We start from the raw sequence: 20,286 nt of genomic DNA, 5'->3' as shown, positions 1-20,286 counted from the left end.
TCTCAGAGCTCTTGTCCCAGCCAAAGACACACAGCTCTATCTGAGCTGAGTGGGAGCCCAAGCAGCCAAACTTGTAGAAGGAGAAAAGACGTTACAGAGGCTGTTGGGCACCCAAGGGGGGCAGATACCTATTCAATGACAAAATGCATTAAAGTTCATAATTATCTTGGGGTTTTTTGTTCTATTTCTGCAGTTCATCATTGTAATCACGTGCAGTTAGAGGATGAGAAGGAGGACCAGGACTCAGGGCCTTTTACTACCACTGGGGATTTCAGAACCTCAGCTTTTGCCAAGTCTGGTGGAATTAGTAGTGCTTAGTATCTGTAGTACAAACAGCTGAGATTCTCTGCTGACCACCTTCTTCTCTGTGCAATCTTCCATCTTTATACTCCAAGCTCCTTTTCTGCAGTCACGTAGCTTTCTCTGGAGCAGTCCATCATAACTGAGTTTGTCAACTGTTTGTCTCACCTGGTAGCAATTCTGACATTAGGACCACTTCTTGCAGTCACGTATCATCTCTTCTGGGTTAGCCTGAAGTATTTTTCCCTTCACAAATTATGTGCATTGTAGGACACACTTTTTCTCACAAATTGTACACATACCTCCAAACAGTACTATTTCAAGCCATATTCTTCGCTCTCCTCCTGCCTGGAGACATGGACAAGGAATCAATATTATCTATTCTTAATTCTGAAATGGCATCACAAAAACTTAGTCTTCAGGGTTCTTCAACTTAAACAGCTATCAGAAAAACAGATGTCTAACTCTCAATCACAAATTATTTTCCATCCAACTAAGCGTGGAACAGATTTTTTAAAAAATGTTGTTGGGCAGTGCAAAACGGAAAGTGTGTATGGAAATTAGGAATTTGCTGTAATAATCTGCTTAATAATTAAGTCTTTTCTGGACTTTTTTAAATGCAGTTTTCAAGATGTAAATGCTAGCTAATACCTCTCAAGAACAGTTTTGCTTTCCTCATCTAAACCATTCAGTGATTGGATAACAGTTGGCAAGCTTTCACATAAGCCAGGGGCAGAGTTTTGGGACCATGTGGCAAAGGGAATCTGGGGGCCTGGCCAGCTCTGTGCAACTCCTGTCTCATCCCACAAGAGATTCCCCTCAGGCTGTATGGCACATCCAAACAGCCTTATTTTGATGCAGTTCTTCTGACCTTGGGATCCGTCTCAGACTGGCAGTCTTAGCCTTGTGGGAGACCCTTTGTAAAGTTACTCTTCTCCAAAGGTTTGGAATGCCTGTACATAATCTAAATAAAACCAGCTGAGAAGAAGGTCTGTCACTCAGCAACATCCCCATCAACCTTTCTTTTGTGACTGAAGCGCTGTGCCAACCAAGTGCCAGTGGCCTAATCCTGTAACTCAAACAGCCATTTTCTTTGCCAATGGGTCCGCTTCAGTTTGCTGGTATTGGCTGCTGTGATCCACCACAGGAAAGCAGACTGAACTTGGGAGACCTTGGAGCTGGCTGAGCACTTGGATTCATCTTCCCAATGTGTTTCCTTCATGGCTCATTACACCCCTCCTTTAACCACTTCTAGAATGGGGATGTTTATTATATATATACTTCTCTGTAGGCTATGGTGCACAATATACAGGATTTTTTTTCTTTGTGTGTGGGAGTAAATGTGGTTTAGATTATGCAAGGCTCTCACCTTCAGTTTTGTTTTATCTAAAGCAAACCTTTGCTAAATTGACTGAGATCATAGTTAAGTGTTTCTCTTGATGGGTAGTTAAAACAGAAGTGTGTGTCCTGGGAAGACTATGCATATGGGGAGGCAAACCTCTCTGCTGGCAGCTGAGAAGGTTCTGTGGGTGCTGCCTGCATTCACCCTTATACCCAGGTATCTGGTGGATGTGGCTAAACTTCAATTCTGGCAGGGGAGCAGAAAAGCAGCAGGACTTGTCCAGAAGTGCTTGGTGACCCTGGAGCAGAACGCATGTCTTAATTACCCTTCTCAAGCTTGCAGGCAGTGCAGAGCCCTCAGTTAAGTGCAGCACAGCCGTGTGTCCCCTCTGCCTCAGACAGCATGTATGTGCACACAGCGCTCTCTGCGTGGGCTGTGCTCCTGGGGTGTCGCTGCTCAACAGTTTGACCCCATGCTCGTCAACGTTCTCTCTCTGAGTCTGGAACTCTCTGAAGCCCACTCCTGGGTCTGTCTTAGTGTGCAGGGAGGCTGGCTACCTAGCCAGAGGTGAGTCAGAAGTGCACAAATTCTTCTTGTCATTCTCCTCTGTGTCACTCGGACACCAACCTTCTGTCCTTCAAAGACCTCATTCATCCTCACTTACATGTAGGTCCCTACCTTTGGCTTTTAATGCAGCTCAGCAGCTGTGCCGTATACTTGTTCAGTGATTGTTAGAAACAAAGCATTCATCTAGGCCTTTTGAGGAACATGTGTTTAATTCAGAATTAAAAAGACAGACAAAATACACAGGTTTGAACATGCAAAGGTGTACAGTATTCCTCACCGCTTAAAGCATGGATTAATTTTATCCTCATGACATGCTGAGAAAAGTCAACACTTGGTCTCCCTGAAAGCCACCATATGGTCTGGCTAGTTTTCTTCCTTTCTAGAAGGATTTTGGCGAACACAGTGCTGCTGCAGCTGGGAACAGGGCTTAAAATAACACTGAGGCTCCAGCTCAGATTGGTAGCCTCTGGCAGCTGCACTATGGATTGCCAGGAAGAAACTGTTTGCATCCTCAAACTGTAGGGGATGTTCCTACCGGTGCAGAAATATTATTCATTGCTAAATGCTTTATGCTGTGACAGGCGGGTAAGGAGGTGGATTTACTGTAAAAAGGCAACCCAGGGTATAGACAACAAGTTTGTGCTGCTCTGAGGCTGGATGACTCACAATGTGATGGTCTGTGTCCTGCTTTAAGAACTTGAAGGACAAAATTTGCTGCAATGACCATTTAATTTCAGCACTTTAATGCCTGAGAAAATTTACCACATCTGCGTCTCAGTGCTATGCTCTGTCAGTGACAGGCCAAAAATAAAACATTTTCTCTTGTTGCACAAGCACTGGACAATGTGGTAAAGAAGCCTCACTCAGAGAGATCACTGGATTTGATTTGCTTCAGGTCCTGTGGTCGCCAGCAGCCACTGCTGGCACCGAGTGCTGTGGAGCCCTATACTCTGTAGACATTTTTGTTCCCCCTGCTCAGTCACAGCACAGAAGCCACTACCCCATTCAAGACCTGTTGTACACTTGAAGGATGTATTTTCTGGGCTTTACAAGCAGGACATTGCATAGACCTGCTCCCAGCCCAGCCATGCAATAGCTTGGCAACCTTTAGTTAGCATGTGCACCCCTCAGTTTCCTCCCTACAAGAAAAGGGCTCCTGCTCCTTCTCAGAAAGGTCATGAGGACAGAGACCTCTCTGTGGGAGTAGGAGACATTTTGTATGAAGCCCTTCCTGTTGCTCATAGGTGGAATGGTGGTGGTGGTTTTTAATTACATCTCATTACATGCTCTTTTTACTGCTCTCTCCTGGGCAGAACAGAAGGACACTGCCCAGAGAAGCTGAGGGCATCTATCTCAGGGCTGAAAGCTCCTTATCTCCAGGACTAGGCAGCAGCTCCAAACAGCAGCAGAAAGTGGATGTGAATACCATCTTGCTTAACCTTTCTTGGAGCTTGTATTGGAAGACACTGGGAACATGTGTGTATTTTCTTTCTCATTTTATTTTTTTAGTTATATTCTTTGGCCCAGTCACTCATCTTTCAGAGTACTCAACCTTTATTTAAAAATAGATTACAAGTTTCTTGTATGATTATTAAGCAAGAAGCAGTCTCTGATGTTGTACACTTGGTGCCAGTTCAGAGCAGATGAAGTGGGAAGAATCACAATAGCAGGTGACAAGTCACAAGGGTTCCCATGGTTGTTACACAACTCCCTTTCTGTTCAACACCCCTTGTCACTCACCTGAGATAGCTGCTAAAAGGGCAGGGGCTTTTCCCAGGGTGTTAGGCCAGGCAGCTCACAGTGGATCTGGGCAGGTCAATGATCCTGGACATTGAGCAGGGTGAGGGAGCAGTTCAGACTCTTCAAAGGACCTGACAGTTGCATAGAGTCAGATAAGGGCTGGGAATGGGAGTGAGGCTTAAACACGCCTGTTTCCCTGATGTCTCTGGCTGATAGACTTGCTGCTTGTTTTCCTGTCAGGATCCACATGCCTCTTTGACAGTGGAAAGATAAAAGGGCTTCTGTGGATAGAAAGGAAAACATTCAGAACTCCCATCTGAGTTCTGCAGCCTGAACCACACTGGTGGAGGAGGGCCCTGCAGAGAAGAGATGATGCTATAAAGGATCTGTGGGATAGATTGGCTGGGCTCTGGCAGGCAAGGTGGGGAGCCGTGGGGCAGTGGGGAGCAGGTGTGTGCCATGTTCCTGCCCCTTGCTGCCCTCCCCTCATGCAGCATGCTGCTTGTGCAGAAACTGCATTTCACCAAGAAACTTTTGAATTTTACAGCAGACGTTCAGTGACTTGCCAGCATGCAGCTAGTGCCTTCAGAAGCTGCAAAATGCCGGCTTTCTCAGGAGTCCCTGGGTTTTCAGTGGTTTTTGCCAAGCACCCTTATACCTAAGTCAAGAGTGAGTCATCAGACACAAGGATGCCTACACATCCCTCTCTGCTGGCTGAACACCATGAAACCTTATCTCCTATTGCTAACCCTGGGAGCCATGACCTCCTGTGTACCCTTCCTCACCTCCTCTTGCTGCTGTGTGTACCCATTCTGTCTCCCAATTCTCACCTGACCTTCTCGGATGTGTTTCTGGAGCCTCATCTACCAGCACTGTTTTGAGGCTTATGTAGCTGTGCCTTTTTGTGTCTTTTTGAGCAGATGAGGTACTGATTGGTATAGATCACATCTATTTCTAGCTGAGCTGACTTTTTCTGCATTAATAGGTGCAAATCACAGGCTAGTAATGAGGTACAAAATAATAACCAAGGTGAGCATATGACCGTCACAGAACTGGGCTTTGCTCTGGCAGCTGCTTGCATTTGATTCTGTAACAGCTTTTCAGATTTTTTTTCTTCTTTTTTTCTCTCTCAAGGCTCATCAACCTTTTGTCATTTTTGTCCCAGTCACAGGCTAAGGCTTGTGCTGATTTTGTCTGGCAGTGAACATCATGATTCAAATGCAAAATTGTGTGCAAATTATGTGCTTCCACCTCCCCAAAGTTTCTTCCTAGCCCTTCTGGTTTTTGTAAGTGGTTCAGTGGCTAAATTTCCTTGGTGAGCTGTGAATTGTGTTTTGGCTACCCTTACACGTCTTGTGGGCGGTTGGAGCCATAGCACATCTCAAAATCAACAACTTTTACTTTCTCTAGATTCAAGGAGGGAGCCAGATAAGTGAAGATTGCTGAAATGAGTTGTGCTCCTCCAAGGAAGGGAACTGCACGTACACATCAACACGAGGATGGAGCCTCTGACTCATCAAGGCCGGGCAGCGTGTCCTTGTTCCTGGCCTCGGGTGCAGGAGCTTGTGGAGGCAAAGCAAAGCCACTTACTGAAGGACGAGAGGTAAACTGGGATGCTGCAGGCAGGATGGCTGAGAGACAGCAGCAAAGCCACTCTGGCAGTAAGGACATGAAACCACGGCACTGCACTGCTGTGACCTCCTTTCCAGCCATGTGGCCTGAGGATCAACAATACTTGGCAGCTGCACAGAGTAATTGTGGGGCAGGCATTTCCACATGCTCATTTCCTTTCTTTTAAATACATTATGGGGGAAATGATCATCACCTTGCTATCTTTCCTGTTAGAATTGCTTTCCTAACATCCACTACAGATGTTTCTGTCTGGCAATTTAAATAATGCACAGAATAACCAAATATGGAGGGAAAACTTATAAGTAGAAAAAGTTGAGGATGGAGTGTGGGAAAAGAAAATGAGTAGAGCGTCACCATTTTTGGATGTAAGTGGTGTAGTTAAGGGGGACGGAAGTGCAGACTGACTTTTTTGTGAGTGCGCTTAGTATCTTAAATCCGAGACCTTTTCAAACACTTTTTAATATTCTAAGCTAACCTCTTCCATGGATCATTCTACAGTTTAGAAACTGAGGCAATAGTAGGTAAAAAGAACTCTTTCCCAAGGTGCAAGCTCTAAGGGGAACTGAAAGTAGAGCCTGAGAGTCCTGCTTCTTAATTCCCTTCTCTGGCCCCAGTGCTCTTCTTCGATTTTCCACAAATGTTTTTCACTTGAGGTGTACATTAGCTTGCTCTCTTGGACAATTGCATTCAGCTATTAGCAGGGATAATAATATTAAAACAAAATGGCTGGATGTCTCTAGAGGTCTACAGGGAAGCATGAAATGCTCTAATAAGAGCAGCACTACCAGGAAAGAGAGAAGTGCTGTAGCTAGGTACTGATTAATGTAGCACAAGAACGAGCCTTTTAATGGCCCATTAAGAAGAAAAATTACATAAAAAATTTGAGGATATTTTTTGGTTTTGATCATTGTTTCCTACGAAAATGTTGCATTCTACTCAGGGGATCAGTCAAACATTTTGTTGTGAGTTTTGCAGGCTTTAGCTAATAAAGAAAGGTTACTGATAGATGTGTGAGTGCTGAATGATAAAGCATTTCTCTTGGTTGAAACTTAAAATACACAGTAAGTATGAGCGTTCCTTAGCAGTGCTGTATGTCAGTCAAAGCACCTCTGAACTGCAGTGCTTAGACCACATAGTCCAAGCTGTGGGTTCCCTTATGTGCACCACCAGAGGTGATCTCTGTGTTGTGTTTCTGTGCCCTGATGTGCTGGGGTTGGCAGTCTCCCAGCCCTTCGGAGAAGCGCATGGAGCTTCCTGAGCCTACCAGATCCAGGGATTCAGCCAGATGCTGGCAACTGGTGGTTATCTGCCAGACAATCTAGTGGGCAGGGCTAACCACCCATCCTTAACATCAGTGAGTCCCAGGAGGAACCAAATTATTTTGGGATCAAAGTACATGGGTCTTTGCTGTTCCTAGTTTTCACTGCATGTGCTAATACTTTTTAATCCCTGTTCCCGTGGTCTATAGTCATATAAAAACAACCAAATCTTAATGCCAGAGGCTCTTCTTCCCATTTTGTCCTCTATTTTGCTCACATTTCAGGGGGACAATCCTAAGCATACAGGAAATACCTCTGGAAAAGTCAGTATTGGTACCCCTGTATCAGTGGGATTGCAGAGAGGGAGACAGGGGCTGGGAGGTAGTCACAGGGATAGGATATAGAGGGTCTGAAGCTTTGCTGGGGAAGAACTATCATTTTCCCTTTTAGTGCTCTCCCCCAGGAGATCACCAAGGTACCTTTCATCCTCTTCTTACTACAGAGTGGCCGTTTGCCTGATGTTACTGACTTGAGACCTTGACAAGTCTGGGCTTAAAGTGTCCTTGTCAGGGCAGGTACTCGTCCTTCAGTGTATGCTTCTGGTATCTCTTACAGTAGCATGTTACACATGGGTGCTGATATTCTGGGGCCAACACTCAGAACCTCTTCTGAATAAGCAATACTTTAGATAAATTAGGTAGAACTAATGAGATTGGATATACTGGGAGGTAGGGAGCTGTCTACCTTAGCATATCAAATCCCCATTGCAAGTATAGGCTGGGCACATATTTTAATTGAGAACATCTCCCTTTCTGAGGACTTCATGCTGCTGTAATCAGACCCTCATAAAGGACAAAGCTGGGCAATACCAGCAATTGAGGGGAGAGGAAAAGTATGCAGATATGAAATCTATGAGCTGCAGAAAAGGTAAAGAATCAATAACATGAGGTTTGCTGAAACAAATAAAGTGTTTCCAAATAAAGTGTGAAATGTTTTCACACCCTGCAATATTTGCTACTTGCAGTACTTTGTCCCAGATGCAGGCCATGATCCGGTGTTATTCACAGGCATTTGAGAATACAGTTTCTATGAAAGATGCCATCCTAAATAAAGCAGTATTGATTCAAATAAAAGGAATAAGATTTACCAGAATGAAAGGAGCAGGGAAATGCTGGTTGAGAAGCAGAACCTCAGAAAAGAATCTGAGGCTGGAAATAGTTTCCTGTGGAATAATGTGAAATGCTATCATAAAAATAAAAACTGGCAAAATACCTTTTGGTGGAGAAAGGAACAGGGCTGTCCTCATAATCTAAGGAAGAAAATCCAGTTCTTTACACTACTTAGGACCCAGCATAGCAGCTAAAGGAGGTCAATGGTACAGGAGAGATGGACTTAAGCCCCAAGCTGTCGTTATATGTTACTGTTATCCACTGATGGGGAAATGAGTGAGGGGACAGGAGCCCAGTGAACTAAAGCTGCTTTTGCATTTGTGCAGGGTATGTCCTGGAACTGCCTTTATCCTGGAAGCTTGTCTTTGATGCTCTTCTGCACATTTCACTTTGTGGAGTACCAGGTGTTTCTAACAGCTACTCAGTGCTGATTTCTAAGTCTTGATCTCATTTAATGACCCTCTGATTGGCATTATGGACTGCATGCACCTTTCTCACACCAGGTAGGTGTGATAGATAACATATTCTCCTGCATAGGTAAGAGAGAGAGAGAGAGAGAGACAAGTCCAGACCTTGACACAACTTTAAATGCCTTCTCTCCTTATGCCCTTGCCCTCTCTTATGCCCCTCTATGTGTGTTCAACAAAGACAGATGATATTCTGGGCATTGCTCCAATAAACCACCTCTTTGTACCAAAGAACAACGAAAGGTAAAAGGTCTGGCATGCCAGTCCTATTGCCCAGGGGTGAGACCAAGGGCAGAATGGGAGTAGCAGAACTGGTGAGTAGCCAAGGAGAGAGAGAGGTGCTTCTCTGAGCTGGAGAGCAGGGACCATGGTGGAGACGGGGTATCAGTTGGTGTCATTGGGTCACCCATGTCAAAACAAAAATGGATGAAGTTAATCTGAATGAGGGGAAGTCTGATGTAGATTTAGAATTAAAATCAGTTTCAGTGAGGGAGCAAATAGGTAGGGAAAGGCTGGAATAGCTACGCACTGAGATTCCGAGGCCATTATTCAACAGGTGGGATAAGGTTGAGGGAAATATAAAATACCTCTGAAGTGTGTATGTGCCTGTGCATTCATGTCCTTCCTCACACGTGCACCCAAGCCTGTGTGAGTTAGGGGAGGCACCCACACCCAGCTCACAATAGCACATTCATTCCTTACGGTTTCCAGGAGGGCGTTACAGCTGGCATTGCAGCAGCCACTGGAGTACAACACAGAACTGTGGTACGCTTCTCAGCATCACAAAATCGTGATTTTAAAACCAAAACAAAATTGTCTCCTCACTCCTAATGATATTAACAATCCTAGTAATACTTGCTTATTATAGAATACAGTTCTAAATAAGGCAGTTTCCTTGTTCTGAATTATCTGCACTTCTGAGGAATATCTGGTTTTGGACTGTAAGACTTGATTTAGATTAAATGTGATGACAAATGAAAAAAATTAGAAGTAAAGCTGTCTGGATCACGCTGCAGTAAATTGCTTTCATAAAATGGCAGGTCCTCCTACAGATACAAAGGCGCAGTACAGAGAGGACACAATACAAGCTAAGATGAATTCACCACATCTCCCCTGCTCCTGCCAAGTCAGTAGGGTTCAGAGTGAACTCTGGAAATAAAAGCTGCCATCTATTTTTGTGATCAACTGTGGATATAATACAGAGCATGAAATCTGGGAAGGAGGTTACAAACCTGATAGAAAGCCCAAGGTACCCCTCCCTGTAAAAATATTCCAACGGTGGAAGGAGAGCTCAAAGGCTTTTGCTTTAGGAAGGATAGGGCTCTGGCACTGGAAGCAAAATGTCCAAGGGGCCCAAAATGTTTCTGTATGAATGAGGGGTGCTCTGAGAAGGATTGTGTCAGGCTTTCTGCCCTCAAGGCTGTGGACTGCAGCATTTCACTGAGCACAACCAAGCTACGATCAAACATATTCCTTTTATTACAACAGATCACAAGACAGTTTTTCAGCAGACATTCAATCATTGCACAAAATAGATGGTTGAGCTTAAAGGAAAAGTTCTCTTTTTAGACAAAGCTGCTCTTCCTTTGGAATTCCTGTAATCAGAAAATGTATTTGTAGCAGCTGGCTACTCCTGCCTCTGCAAGCTTTTTGAATCTACACCAGAATTTCAATGGTTTCTTAAAATGTCTCTGAGATACTGGATTCTAATGTCAGACCAAACTATGTAACGTACTGCAGCCTAGGTAAATAAATAAATAGCACCTTTCCACTGCTGTCACCTTCTTAATAGGAACACTAAAAAAATGGTGTTCCTTTTCTGCTAAATTTATCATCTGCCAGTGACTGCCAGGTGAAATCCACTGGTTATACAAGAGTGAGAATTTACACTCCCACTACCCCTTCCCCCTCACCCTGTGCCTCCCCAGCCATCCCTGCCAGCCTGCATCTTTGCCCTGGGAGCAGCCGCCAGCCTGGGGACATTTCTCCAGCGCCAGAGCTGCTGTGGCAGAACAGCGCTCCCTCTGCTGCTCTCCGCCACTTTGGCACAGGCTGTGGGCTTGTCAGTTGCATTCAGGCTTCTCAAAATTTGGCAGTGGCTCTTCTTGCCATGCTGAAACTGTCTCTGATTCATAGAGCAATGTTCCTGTGCTTTGGGGACATTGGGATTGCCTGCCTGAGCTGTTCCAAGCAGATATTCTGCTCACATGCTAACCCATCTCTCCCCTGGAAGAAGGTTTCTTATGGTTAGAGAAATGAAAGAAGTAACCCTTTGTTGGTCATTTGGTTTTATGTGTCTTCCTTTCCTCACATATGTAGTGGGGACATCAGGGATGTCCAAAACTTTCATGTCCCAAATAACGTTCCATTAACTTCACTACAAACCTGCCAGGGATATGGCAAACCCAAAACTAAATGCAAGTGTAGATCAGGATGAATAAGAACAATGGCTGATCTGCCTTGCTCAGCACTATGTTGATCCAAAAAAGTAAGCCACCTGCAAGCTTCCTATTTTAAACAGCGAGGTGTTTTAAGTAAAAGTCTACAAAAAGAAGTACCTGAAATAGAACTAATGTGAAATCTTTCCTGCAATGGAAAATACAGAGGTTCTTGAATTCTCTCTGTTGTTTGTGGAATTCAGTAGTAGAAACTGGTGTAGAGTTTGCATGGAATTGGATTAGCTGTTTAAAGTATCTCCTGCAAGCCAAATCAAACCAAATTATTCATCGTCATTATCATGCAAGTATATATACGTGTGTGTGTGTGTGCCTACCCCAGAATCTACTGCTTATTTCTGAGACATTCACAAGAAAAATTCTCACTGCAAAAGAAATCTCACTGCAGCGTCACTGTTTGTGTTCAACCTGAAATATTTCGCTCTGCTGGTAGACCCAACTCCTGCTGAGTAACCAATCAACAGCTGCTACAATTGGGAAGTTATGGCTTTAAGTATCAAGGAAAGTAAAGTATCACAGTGTTTCCTGAGGCAGGGGCATTATGGGCAATGGTGTGATAAGACAATTTTCTTTTGTCTCAGAGGTGACTGTAAAAATGTCATTAGAGGGTGTCTGATTTATTCTTTCTCAGTATTGCTTCCCAGTCAGATGTGTTCAGCCTGCAAGTAAACAGCGCTTTGTATCTAAGTGGTAGGATGGCACTTCAGAAGGTGAAAACTTGCTCAGTCTGTCTCTGACTGTCACCAACAATACAATTTCTACCATCAATGCTTATGTGACCAGATTATGGAGCTAAATCAGGGTGCTGTTCTTCTGAGTCTAGGCAGAGTCTCATGGAGAGTTGTTTGGATTCTTTCCTTTTTAAATAGGTATGCAGTAAAATTAAACGGATGAATTTTCATCCTGCAGAGCAAACCCATTCCTGGAGAAGGCCCTTTTCTTTCTCTGATATCTAATCCTTTCCTTTGGCAAAATAAATAATGAGACACTTCTAACAGATCTGATTAAGCTCTGAGTCCCTTCTTAAATGACAGAAGATCAATACTATTACTAAATCCATTAAACAGTTCTTCACACTTCAGTTGTGCTCTATCTAGGATATTTGAGAAAGAACAGAAGGGTATTTTGGCTATTATAAAGGAATTGCTGATAAAGCCTCTTCTCATGTTGCCCTTTCTCTCCCTGGCTCCAAGCCATCCATATCTTCCAGACTCCCACATACCTTGAATCTGGCTCACAGGCCAGAAAGAGCCAGAGACCTGGGATGCAGAGGGACCTTTCAGTCTCTTATGCCAGGCTTGAATCTGTCAGTAGTATCTGGGAGTTCTGGGTTTTTGTTTAACTCTGATGACAAGTTGCCTGAAGTATATCTCAGTTTAGTTTTTGATTCAGTGCCTGTTTTTTTACTGGTACAATGAAGGCTTTCAGTGTCCCTGAAGAAGGATGAGGGCACCACAGCTCTGTGCACATAAATGACAGTACAGTTTTGCAACAGATTTTGAGGTTTTGTATTCACTTTCAAGCTGATGATTGTGATCAAGTATGAACAAAGGACATAGCCTTAGGGACAGGAATTATAGAATCATAGAATGGTTTGGGTTTGAAAGGGACCTTAAAGATCATCTAGTTCCAATCCCCTGCCCTGGGCAGGGAGACCTTCTACTAGACCAGGTTGCTCAAAGCTCCATCCAACCTTGTCCTGAATGCTTCCAAGGATGGGGCACCCACAGCTTCTCTGAGCAACAAGTTCCAGTACCTCACCACCCTCACAGTAAGGAGTTTCTTCCTTATATCTAATATAAACCTGTCCCCTTTCAGTTTAAAGCCATTCCTCCTTGTCCTATCACTACATACCCTTGTGAAAACTCCTTCTTCAGATTTCTTGAAGTCCCCTGTATATACTAGAAGGTGCTATAAGGTTTCCCTAAGCTTTCTCTTTTCCAGGATGAACAACCTCAGCTCTCTCAGCCTGACTCATAGGAAAGATGCTCCAGCCCTCTGATCACCTTCATGACCTCCTCTGGACTTGCTCCAAGAGGTCCACATCTTTCTTATATTGGGGGTCCCAGGGCTGGACTTAGTACTTCAAGTGGTGGCTCACGAGAGCGGAGTAGAGGAATCAGTTTTCTCTGCAAGCCAAGGCATTTTCCTGTGTGATTTGATTAGGAACAGAGACAGCTCTAAGGCTCCCACACTGCAGGCTGGGCTGTGTGAATGCTGGTATCTTTTTTCAACAGCAATCTGAGATAGAGAATTCCCTTCCCATTTTTAAAAACTGCTGAGGAAAGTTTTGGTGTCCACAACATGACACATCTGTGTGGAATGAGCAGCTCTGCCCATTCCTCCTTTCAAGACATCCAGTATTGATGTGACAGGACAATGCCTCCCGGTCAGCAATAGTTACCACCTTACCAGAAAGGTCAAGTACCAAAAAGGCTGGGAACACCAAATCCTCTTTCTCCACCAGAAATGGTCCCTTCAAATGAGATAAACCTTGGGTATCTCAAAGATTAAAGGCACAGTGTTACAGTAATTCAGAAAATGAAGTATGCAACCTGACACACATCCTTGCTTGTCCATGGTCTGATGTCACCATCGGCCAACCTGAGAGCTCCATCTGCATCCTGCTCCCTATAACCACTCTGTAGTTATGTAGCATTTTTGTTCAACAACTCGCTGGCTGTTTTTCACATCAGATGAATTATTCAGCAGCAGACTATGTTCTTGATTCTAACAACAGCAGTAATAATATTTCATGCTCATAGAGTCCCTTCAAAAGTGTGCTGGAAACATTATTTGTTGAACTCTTCCATACTCAGCAACAGAAGGTGGGGCTAGTTCAGTGAAGTGAGAAATGGGTCTCAGCACAGGTCTCTGACATGGGCCAAATGAGAGTGCAGAGCTAGGAGAGAAGTCCAGCTTCTACTACCTTACGCAACTTTTCTTCCCCTCTGAGCTGTTTTTCATCCCTGTACCCATCTATCAGATCCTCAGTCATTTTAATCACCATTACTTCCTTCAACAGCTTGGGGAAATGCTGATATTTGTCTGGATCCAGCCCACATTCTCAGACTAAATTCCCATGGATTTCCCATGGATACTCAGCGTTTTTTTAAGATGTCTTTAGCTCACTGCTCCCATCGAGAATGGTGAGCATTTGGATTATTTCCTCTCTGGGCAGAAGCTGAACCCCACCAGGTTGGGCTGTGAGCACAGGCTGAGTTTGTACGTGCAACAAAGGATTTAGTGAAGGTGGATGATGGATGTTTGTATCGGGCTCCTTCAGCTGCGCTTCAGGGGCACACTTGGAACCTGTGCTTGCCTGAAGGTCTGGCATGGCAGCACACATCACAGGCGTTATGCCTTCACTGATAGTCTTGGAGAATCAGGGACCTACCTGCCCCTCAAGCAATGGTCTGGTCTCAGCAATTAACACCTTCAACATGAACCTGGACATGGAGCCCACAATGGGTAGGGAGTTCTAGCAGTATCCTACAGCCTGGTTCAGTATACCCAAGCAGCTACGGATTTGACTCTGCTCTTGCCACACGGAGGAGCAGATCCAACTCAAAGCTGGCTTTGCCCTGGAATTAGATGCTCAGTAATGTTAGGAGATCACTGACACCACTTCAAGGTTTTCAGAAACCTCACACTGCTTGCAACTAATGTGGGGCATGTTCCTTAGGTCTTGATTAAAGACAGAAACGCTGAATGTGTGGATTCAAACCTCATGACCTACCAAATCAAGTCCTCTGTTGCACACACAGCAAGTCAAATACCCAGAATGTTTTTCTGGATGACACTGAACTACTCACTACCTGTGAGTATGGGATAAAAATCTAGGAACAGAAGCCAAGCCATAATCTTCACTGGAATCTGGGAAAACTTCAATTAACATTTCCCCTCCTCTTCCCCCTCTTCCCCCCATCTCTTCTCCTTAATTTTAGTTTCTGCTGAGCATCATCTGATTTTCTGTTCATGGTCAGGTGCATGAGCCACTGAAAATACAAGACACTCAGGAGATAGGGTAATTCAAATCCATGGGCTGCAGTGCCTGTGAACTTTGCTTAGAAGGTTTTGAAAGAAACATATATCTTCTGTCTGACTGGGGGATGTTGGGGAAAGACCTTTCAAGGTTTGGTGACCAAGACTTGATTTTGTGCTGTCCCTCTTCAGTGTTGCTGTGTTGCTCAGGCATTATTACTCCTGCTCATTTTGGATGATCTGAGTGGGCCTGACTCTGCAAGGCAATCTAAAAGAGCAGAAGTTGCTTTGCATGATGAAACACAACTGTGAGTGATGCTCCCTACAGACTGTGCCTCTCAGCTGTCAGTGTTTTTCTTAACTGCTAAAGCACTGAAGAGCTTGAGCAGCTGTAGAATTTGTTAACAATATTACAAAAGTGGAACATGTATATTGATTTTTCCCCACCCAAAACCTGGTACTTTATGCTTGAATCTTACTTTTGCTGCTGCTTAAAATTTGGCCACATGCATCCTTTAAAAAGTAGAGAGACGGAGATCTGTTCTTTCTGTGGAAAAAGAATTGTCATGTCTGCTTTTGTGGAATCTGTTTCTCAGTCATATGGGATGCATCTCAGTAAGGAGTGTTGACTGCACAGATACAAAAGGACCTAATGACGACAGAGCAAAAGAAAAACTGGGATGAGTCAAAGCAGTCTGGGGTGAAACTTGAACTTGAGTCAACAATGTCTTGCTAGTGCAGCAAATATGTAAGAAGGCCTATCTTATATAGTACCTCTGAAATAATGCTGCTGCTCTGTCTTGTGCTGGAAGGCCATAGCTGGAGAACTGTCCTGCCTTCAGCATTGCACTGAGGTAAACCACCTGGAAGAAATCCAGAGGATAATGAGAACAAGCAAGAAGCCAGAAAACTTGCTGAGTTGCAGAAACGTTGATGGAAGCTGCAAGATCAGTCCTAGAGAAGAGCCTTTCACAAAAATCATGAATTGCTGCAAAGAGAGAGACTAACTTTGTGGTCGTATCTGCTGTAGCTGAAAAGAGAAGCAGTTGGTCTAAATTACTGGAAAGGAGATTTAGTTTAAGCTTTAGTAAAAAGTCTCTTAACTTTCCATCTAAAAAGGCAGTGGTATTTTGTCACAGGAGGCTTTTAAGAACAGGTTAGATAAATATCTCTCAGGAGTAGTTTAACTTGATCTGACGCAATTGCCTTAAGGTAATGGGTGATGTGCATGCTCTCCTGAGGATCTTTTCAGTCCTATTTTCAGAGTTGATACTTCCTCAGATTTATGGTATGAGATGATATGGCTTGGCTTGGCTTGCTCATCATGAACAGAGCTGTGAAGTCCCTGCAGGGATTTTGTGTTTATACTGATAATGAGTGGAAAGGAGAGATCTCATCTTTTATTAGACAGCCATCTTTCATTAGTGATATGTGAGTCCATCTGACATCACAGAGATATAAACATCTGGGATCCCTAGAGCTCCACAGCAGTCTCTGGACTAATAACAGGTGGAGTGGGAAATGGCTGTCCCAGAAGACTGAAAATAACAGGGATGTCTCTCAACAGCAGCATATGTCATAGGAGAAGATGCATTGCTTGAGAAGAAAAATGGAGCTCATTTTATAATGGGAACCAGTACTAATGACACTGTGGGATTCCTTATTTTTCTATTGCTTTGAATTTTGACTGTGTATGCTCTAAATAACAGGATTTTCCTAACTGATGGTGTTGTATTTCCAACCACAGATCTGAGAGTCATGCTATACAATTACCTGTAATCTGCAGATTCAGACCTTATTCCTGTGTACATCTTCTCTCATATGGAAAGAATTTTCCAGACATCAATCAAATCTTCCAGACTGACAGCCTGTTGAACAGCAACTTGACCTTGCCAGGTTGAGGTGAAAACTTAAGTCTGGGTTGGTGCTGTGACATGTTGTTTTGGTGATGCTCAAGGCAGGCTTTTCTCTTACTCAACCTTTCCATTTTGCTGGGCCAATGACTAGATAACTATTTTTCTGTGCTTATATGGAAGCCCAGGCCTGTGTGATACAGTCCCAGCAGTGTTGTTAGCAATGTGGATTTGCCAGTCAGAGTCAGCCCTGGCTTTGTGACCCGCCCCTGCAGTTTGCAGAGCTGATGTGAAAGCCTGGCCTCTGGACTACGAAAGGGTCACACATCTGTTTTGCTCAGCTGATGCCGAGACCTGGCTTTTTGGGAGCATGCTGGCTGAGCCCCCATATCTTGCTCAGCCAGAGGCCATCTAAAGGACCCCATGAAAGGATTTCCATCTTGGCTTGTGTCCTTGGGCTTATGTGGTCTCCCTGAGTCAATGCTCAGAGCTTGCCAGGAGGCAGCTGAGCTTCGAAGACAACCTGTTGAATTCAGCAAGCTGTTGGTTGGATCTAATTCAGCCCCAGCAAGATGCTGGAGACCACCTCTGAGTGAGGAATATGCCATTTGCATGTGGCCATTTCTCTAACCAGAAGTTTGTAGGAAGTAACATGGAACAGCTGGGATTTTATCTGCTGCCAAGAGATCTGCTGTAACCCAGTACTGCTGCTGTGTAAAGTGGAGGAAGTCTGCAGAGTCTGTAGCTCTATCATCAGCTCTTTTCAGGGAGCTGATAACACAGTCCACCCAGCACATGACTTTCCCCTGAGGCTGTTCCAGGCCATGCTAAGATGCTTTCTTTGGGCTGCTATCATGAAATGAGAATAACACAGGCAGCCAGACTGGCTGCAAAGCATCCATTGTTGATTAAGAAGTGAAAATCCTTTGTTCCCAACTGTAAATTCCCCAGCTGTCTTTGCTAAGCAAAATCAGAGAAATGCTTAGTCCATCTGTTTCAATCTGGGTAATCTGAATATTGGCCTCATTTTACCAGTGGCCACTAAAATACATTTTAATTTTAGTATCACATGCTCAGCAACAGTTTCTGTCTAGAACATGAATTAAAGATGCTGCTGCAGGAGGAAACAGGTGCAACTACATCTGAGTTTGGACCACTGCTGAAGGAGAGGCATTGAAGCAAAAGCTCCCCCCACCAAACTGGAATAGCAGCCTGCTTTATGGACAACTTTGGCAGAAGAGCTGGAATCTGAAAGTCATCAAGAAAATATCAGCTTGGAAAAAAGCTCTCATTTGCTTTGTTTCAGGTCTCAAAATAACTCTGTCCCCAAAATACATACCGAAGGTGACTTACCCCTACCAGCTAGTGTAGGTCTTAAAACAATGACCCTAGGCACGATGTCCCTGTCCCCTCAGCCCTGATGCTGCTGTCTTGTGTTAAAAAATACATCAGGACAAGGCATTTGGTTTGTCTCTTGGTTCAGCACATTGGAAGCAATACAAAGGCAAAAGAAAGGGATCAGCATTTAAAGGTCCAGCAGATAGCCATTGCCTGAGATCTCCTTCTGTCCTCAGGATGATATCAGTTTCACTATTCCTTGCTCTGTCCTCAGAGTCAGTGCTGTGGTAGAATCTGGTCATCCAGATGACCAAGTCCTACTGGGATTGGAAGACTGGTTATCAGCTCTATATTTTGATTATTTTTTACCATATTCCATTTCTCTATTTCCTCTTTCTCTTGTGTTTCACTCTTTTTTGTGTCACTCCAAAACCCCTCCTCTGCCCTGCAGTCAGAGCTCCTGCCAGGCCCTTTTGACTTTCAGCTATGGGTATCTTTGGTGTCTGGTATCTGGTGTCTCTTTTTCCTGTGTTCCTTTTCCCACCTAAATTAGTCTTTCCTTTCTTGCTCAAACAGGATCCCAGATTCTGAATTGCATCTGATTTGATTGATTGGTTCGCCATGAGTACTCAGGCTGGTTTTCACATTCAATGAAGCTCTCGCTTCCCTTGGAATATCTCCTCCCTCCTCTCTCTCCCTGGGGAAAATGTTACCTTCACTGCAGATTCATGGCCAGATAAAAGCCTGCAGAAATGGGAACTGTAACAATATAATATATAATAGTAGCAATAATGGGTAACCAAACATTTGCCCTGCTCTCATTTCAGGAGTCAACCAGTCAGTAAGAACATACCAGGACTGGCTGAGCTGGAGCAGGTCCTGCTGTGGGATGGACTGGGCAGCAGGATGTGGTCTGGTCCAGCTCTGTCTTGTACATTTTTGCCCTCAGGGCTGCACCTCACAACCCCCTCGTGTGCCCACCCACCCACACATTCACATATGCATAGATGAGGAATGCCTCCTTAAGTGATGGAAAAAAAGTCACCGGTCGAGATGATTTAATATTAAATCTTGTTTCTGTTACTAGTAACCAGATCTTTTTCCTTTTCTTGCAAAGTGATATTTTTCTCTTGGCAGAGTTCGTTATAGAAAGCTGTTCTGTCATCTTCAGTGCTCAAATTTTGCATTTTGGATGCCAATATTACACAATAGTTAACAGCAAACCTTTACAGTACTGAGGTTAGCTGGGGTCTAATACATAAAATGTACGGTTTCACATTAATCACAGTTTTGATTTGCAGCTCTGACAATAGACAAGAGAACATATGCTTATGTGCTTCTGTTAGCTCATCTGTAGGGAGAAAATAGTCCAACGAGAGTACACCAGTGATTCACCCTTTCTCTGAGCTAATCTGCCACATCCTCTCTGGGCTTGGTGGGCAATAGGGAGCAGATCTCGTGAGTGCCATGTGTACACATACACAGTGTTCCTGTATACATGTATACAGGAGCCTGGGCATGTGGAATCACTGAAAATCTGGTGGCACTGCTTGTATGAGAATCCATGTTGGCCCCAAAACCCCAGTCAAATTCTTATTTAGTGATGCCCTTGCCAGTTCCACCTGGCTGCATTACAAACTATTTCCTCACCAGTGACAGGAGTTGCCAGAGGTGTAGCTACCAGCTGGCACAGGTTCACACTCCCCTCAGGCAAAAGGGGAGCCCTCTGGAAGGAAATAAAAGTTGTGGAAGTTGGTTTTGCAGAGCTGCTGCTATTTATAAAACCTGGGTGTCAATAAAGGAAGGAAGGAGGCTGTGGGTAGGGCCTGTGAAGCCTCTCTTGGAGAGCAGCTTCATTCACCATGGCCATTGTTGAATAGTGCCATGTGTCCCCTTACCTATTCATGTAACAACAGGTGCTTTCCATAGGATAAGGAGAGAGCAGGTGAAAGTAGAGTAACAACATAGTTTGCTGGGCACTACACAGTCTGTTTCTTTGCTGATTCCTAACCACATCTGGAAACAGTTGCTGTAGGCACAGTTCTCTGGGCTGAAGAGAGTTTGAGCTGCTCCCTTTCTGTGAGAGACAGAGCATCTGTCTCTGGGAAGCAAAGGAGAGGGTTTTTTTCCCCCTCTCTACATCCTTGTGCCTTCTACCTCACAAGCTGCTAACTGCCTC

The 20,286-nt window shown here is 44.2% G+C and overlaps 1 protein-coding gene across 6 annotated transcripts in view; it reads left to right on the top strand.

Moving 5' to 3' along the window:
- Positions 1-20,286, top strand: part of MAP3K9 (mitogen-activated protein kinase kinase kinase 9) — a 131,507-nt gene that overhangs the window by 61,389 nt on the left and 49,832 nt on the right. For 2 of the 6 annotated variants that reach the window (XR_007631590.1, XM_050336915.1), the window contains exon 12: positions 5,360-10,234. The exons of 2 other annotated variants lie outside the window; for them this stretch is intronic. Coding sequence is in view for 1 of the 4 variants with exons in the window: in XM_050336915.1 (XP_050192872.1) it covers positions 5,360-5,395 (36 nt within the window). In the remaining 3 variants the exon portion in view is untranslated. Of the gene's footprint in view, positions 1-5,359; positions 10,235-20,286 lie in introns of those variants that run through there. 2 more of the 6 variants (XR_007631591.1, XR_007631592.1) reach the window with 2 other exon arrangements.

Source organism: Myiozetetes cayanensis, unplaced genomic scaffold (genome assembly GCF_022539395.1).
Source record: "Myiozetetes cayanensis isolate MyiCay16 unplaced genomic scaffold, myiCay2020 scf6-25, whole genome shotgun sequence".
In the NCBI taxonomy this organism is placed as follows: Eukaryota; Metazoa; Chordata; class Aves; order Passeriformes; family Tyrannidae; genus Myiozetetes; species Myiozetetes cayanensis.
The sequence above is the reverse complement of the archived record's forward strand: the minus strand, read 5'-3'. Positions and strand labels throughout refer to the sequence as shown.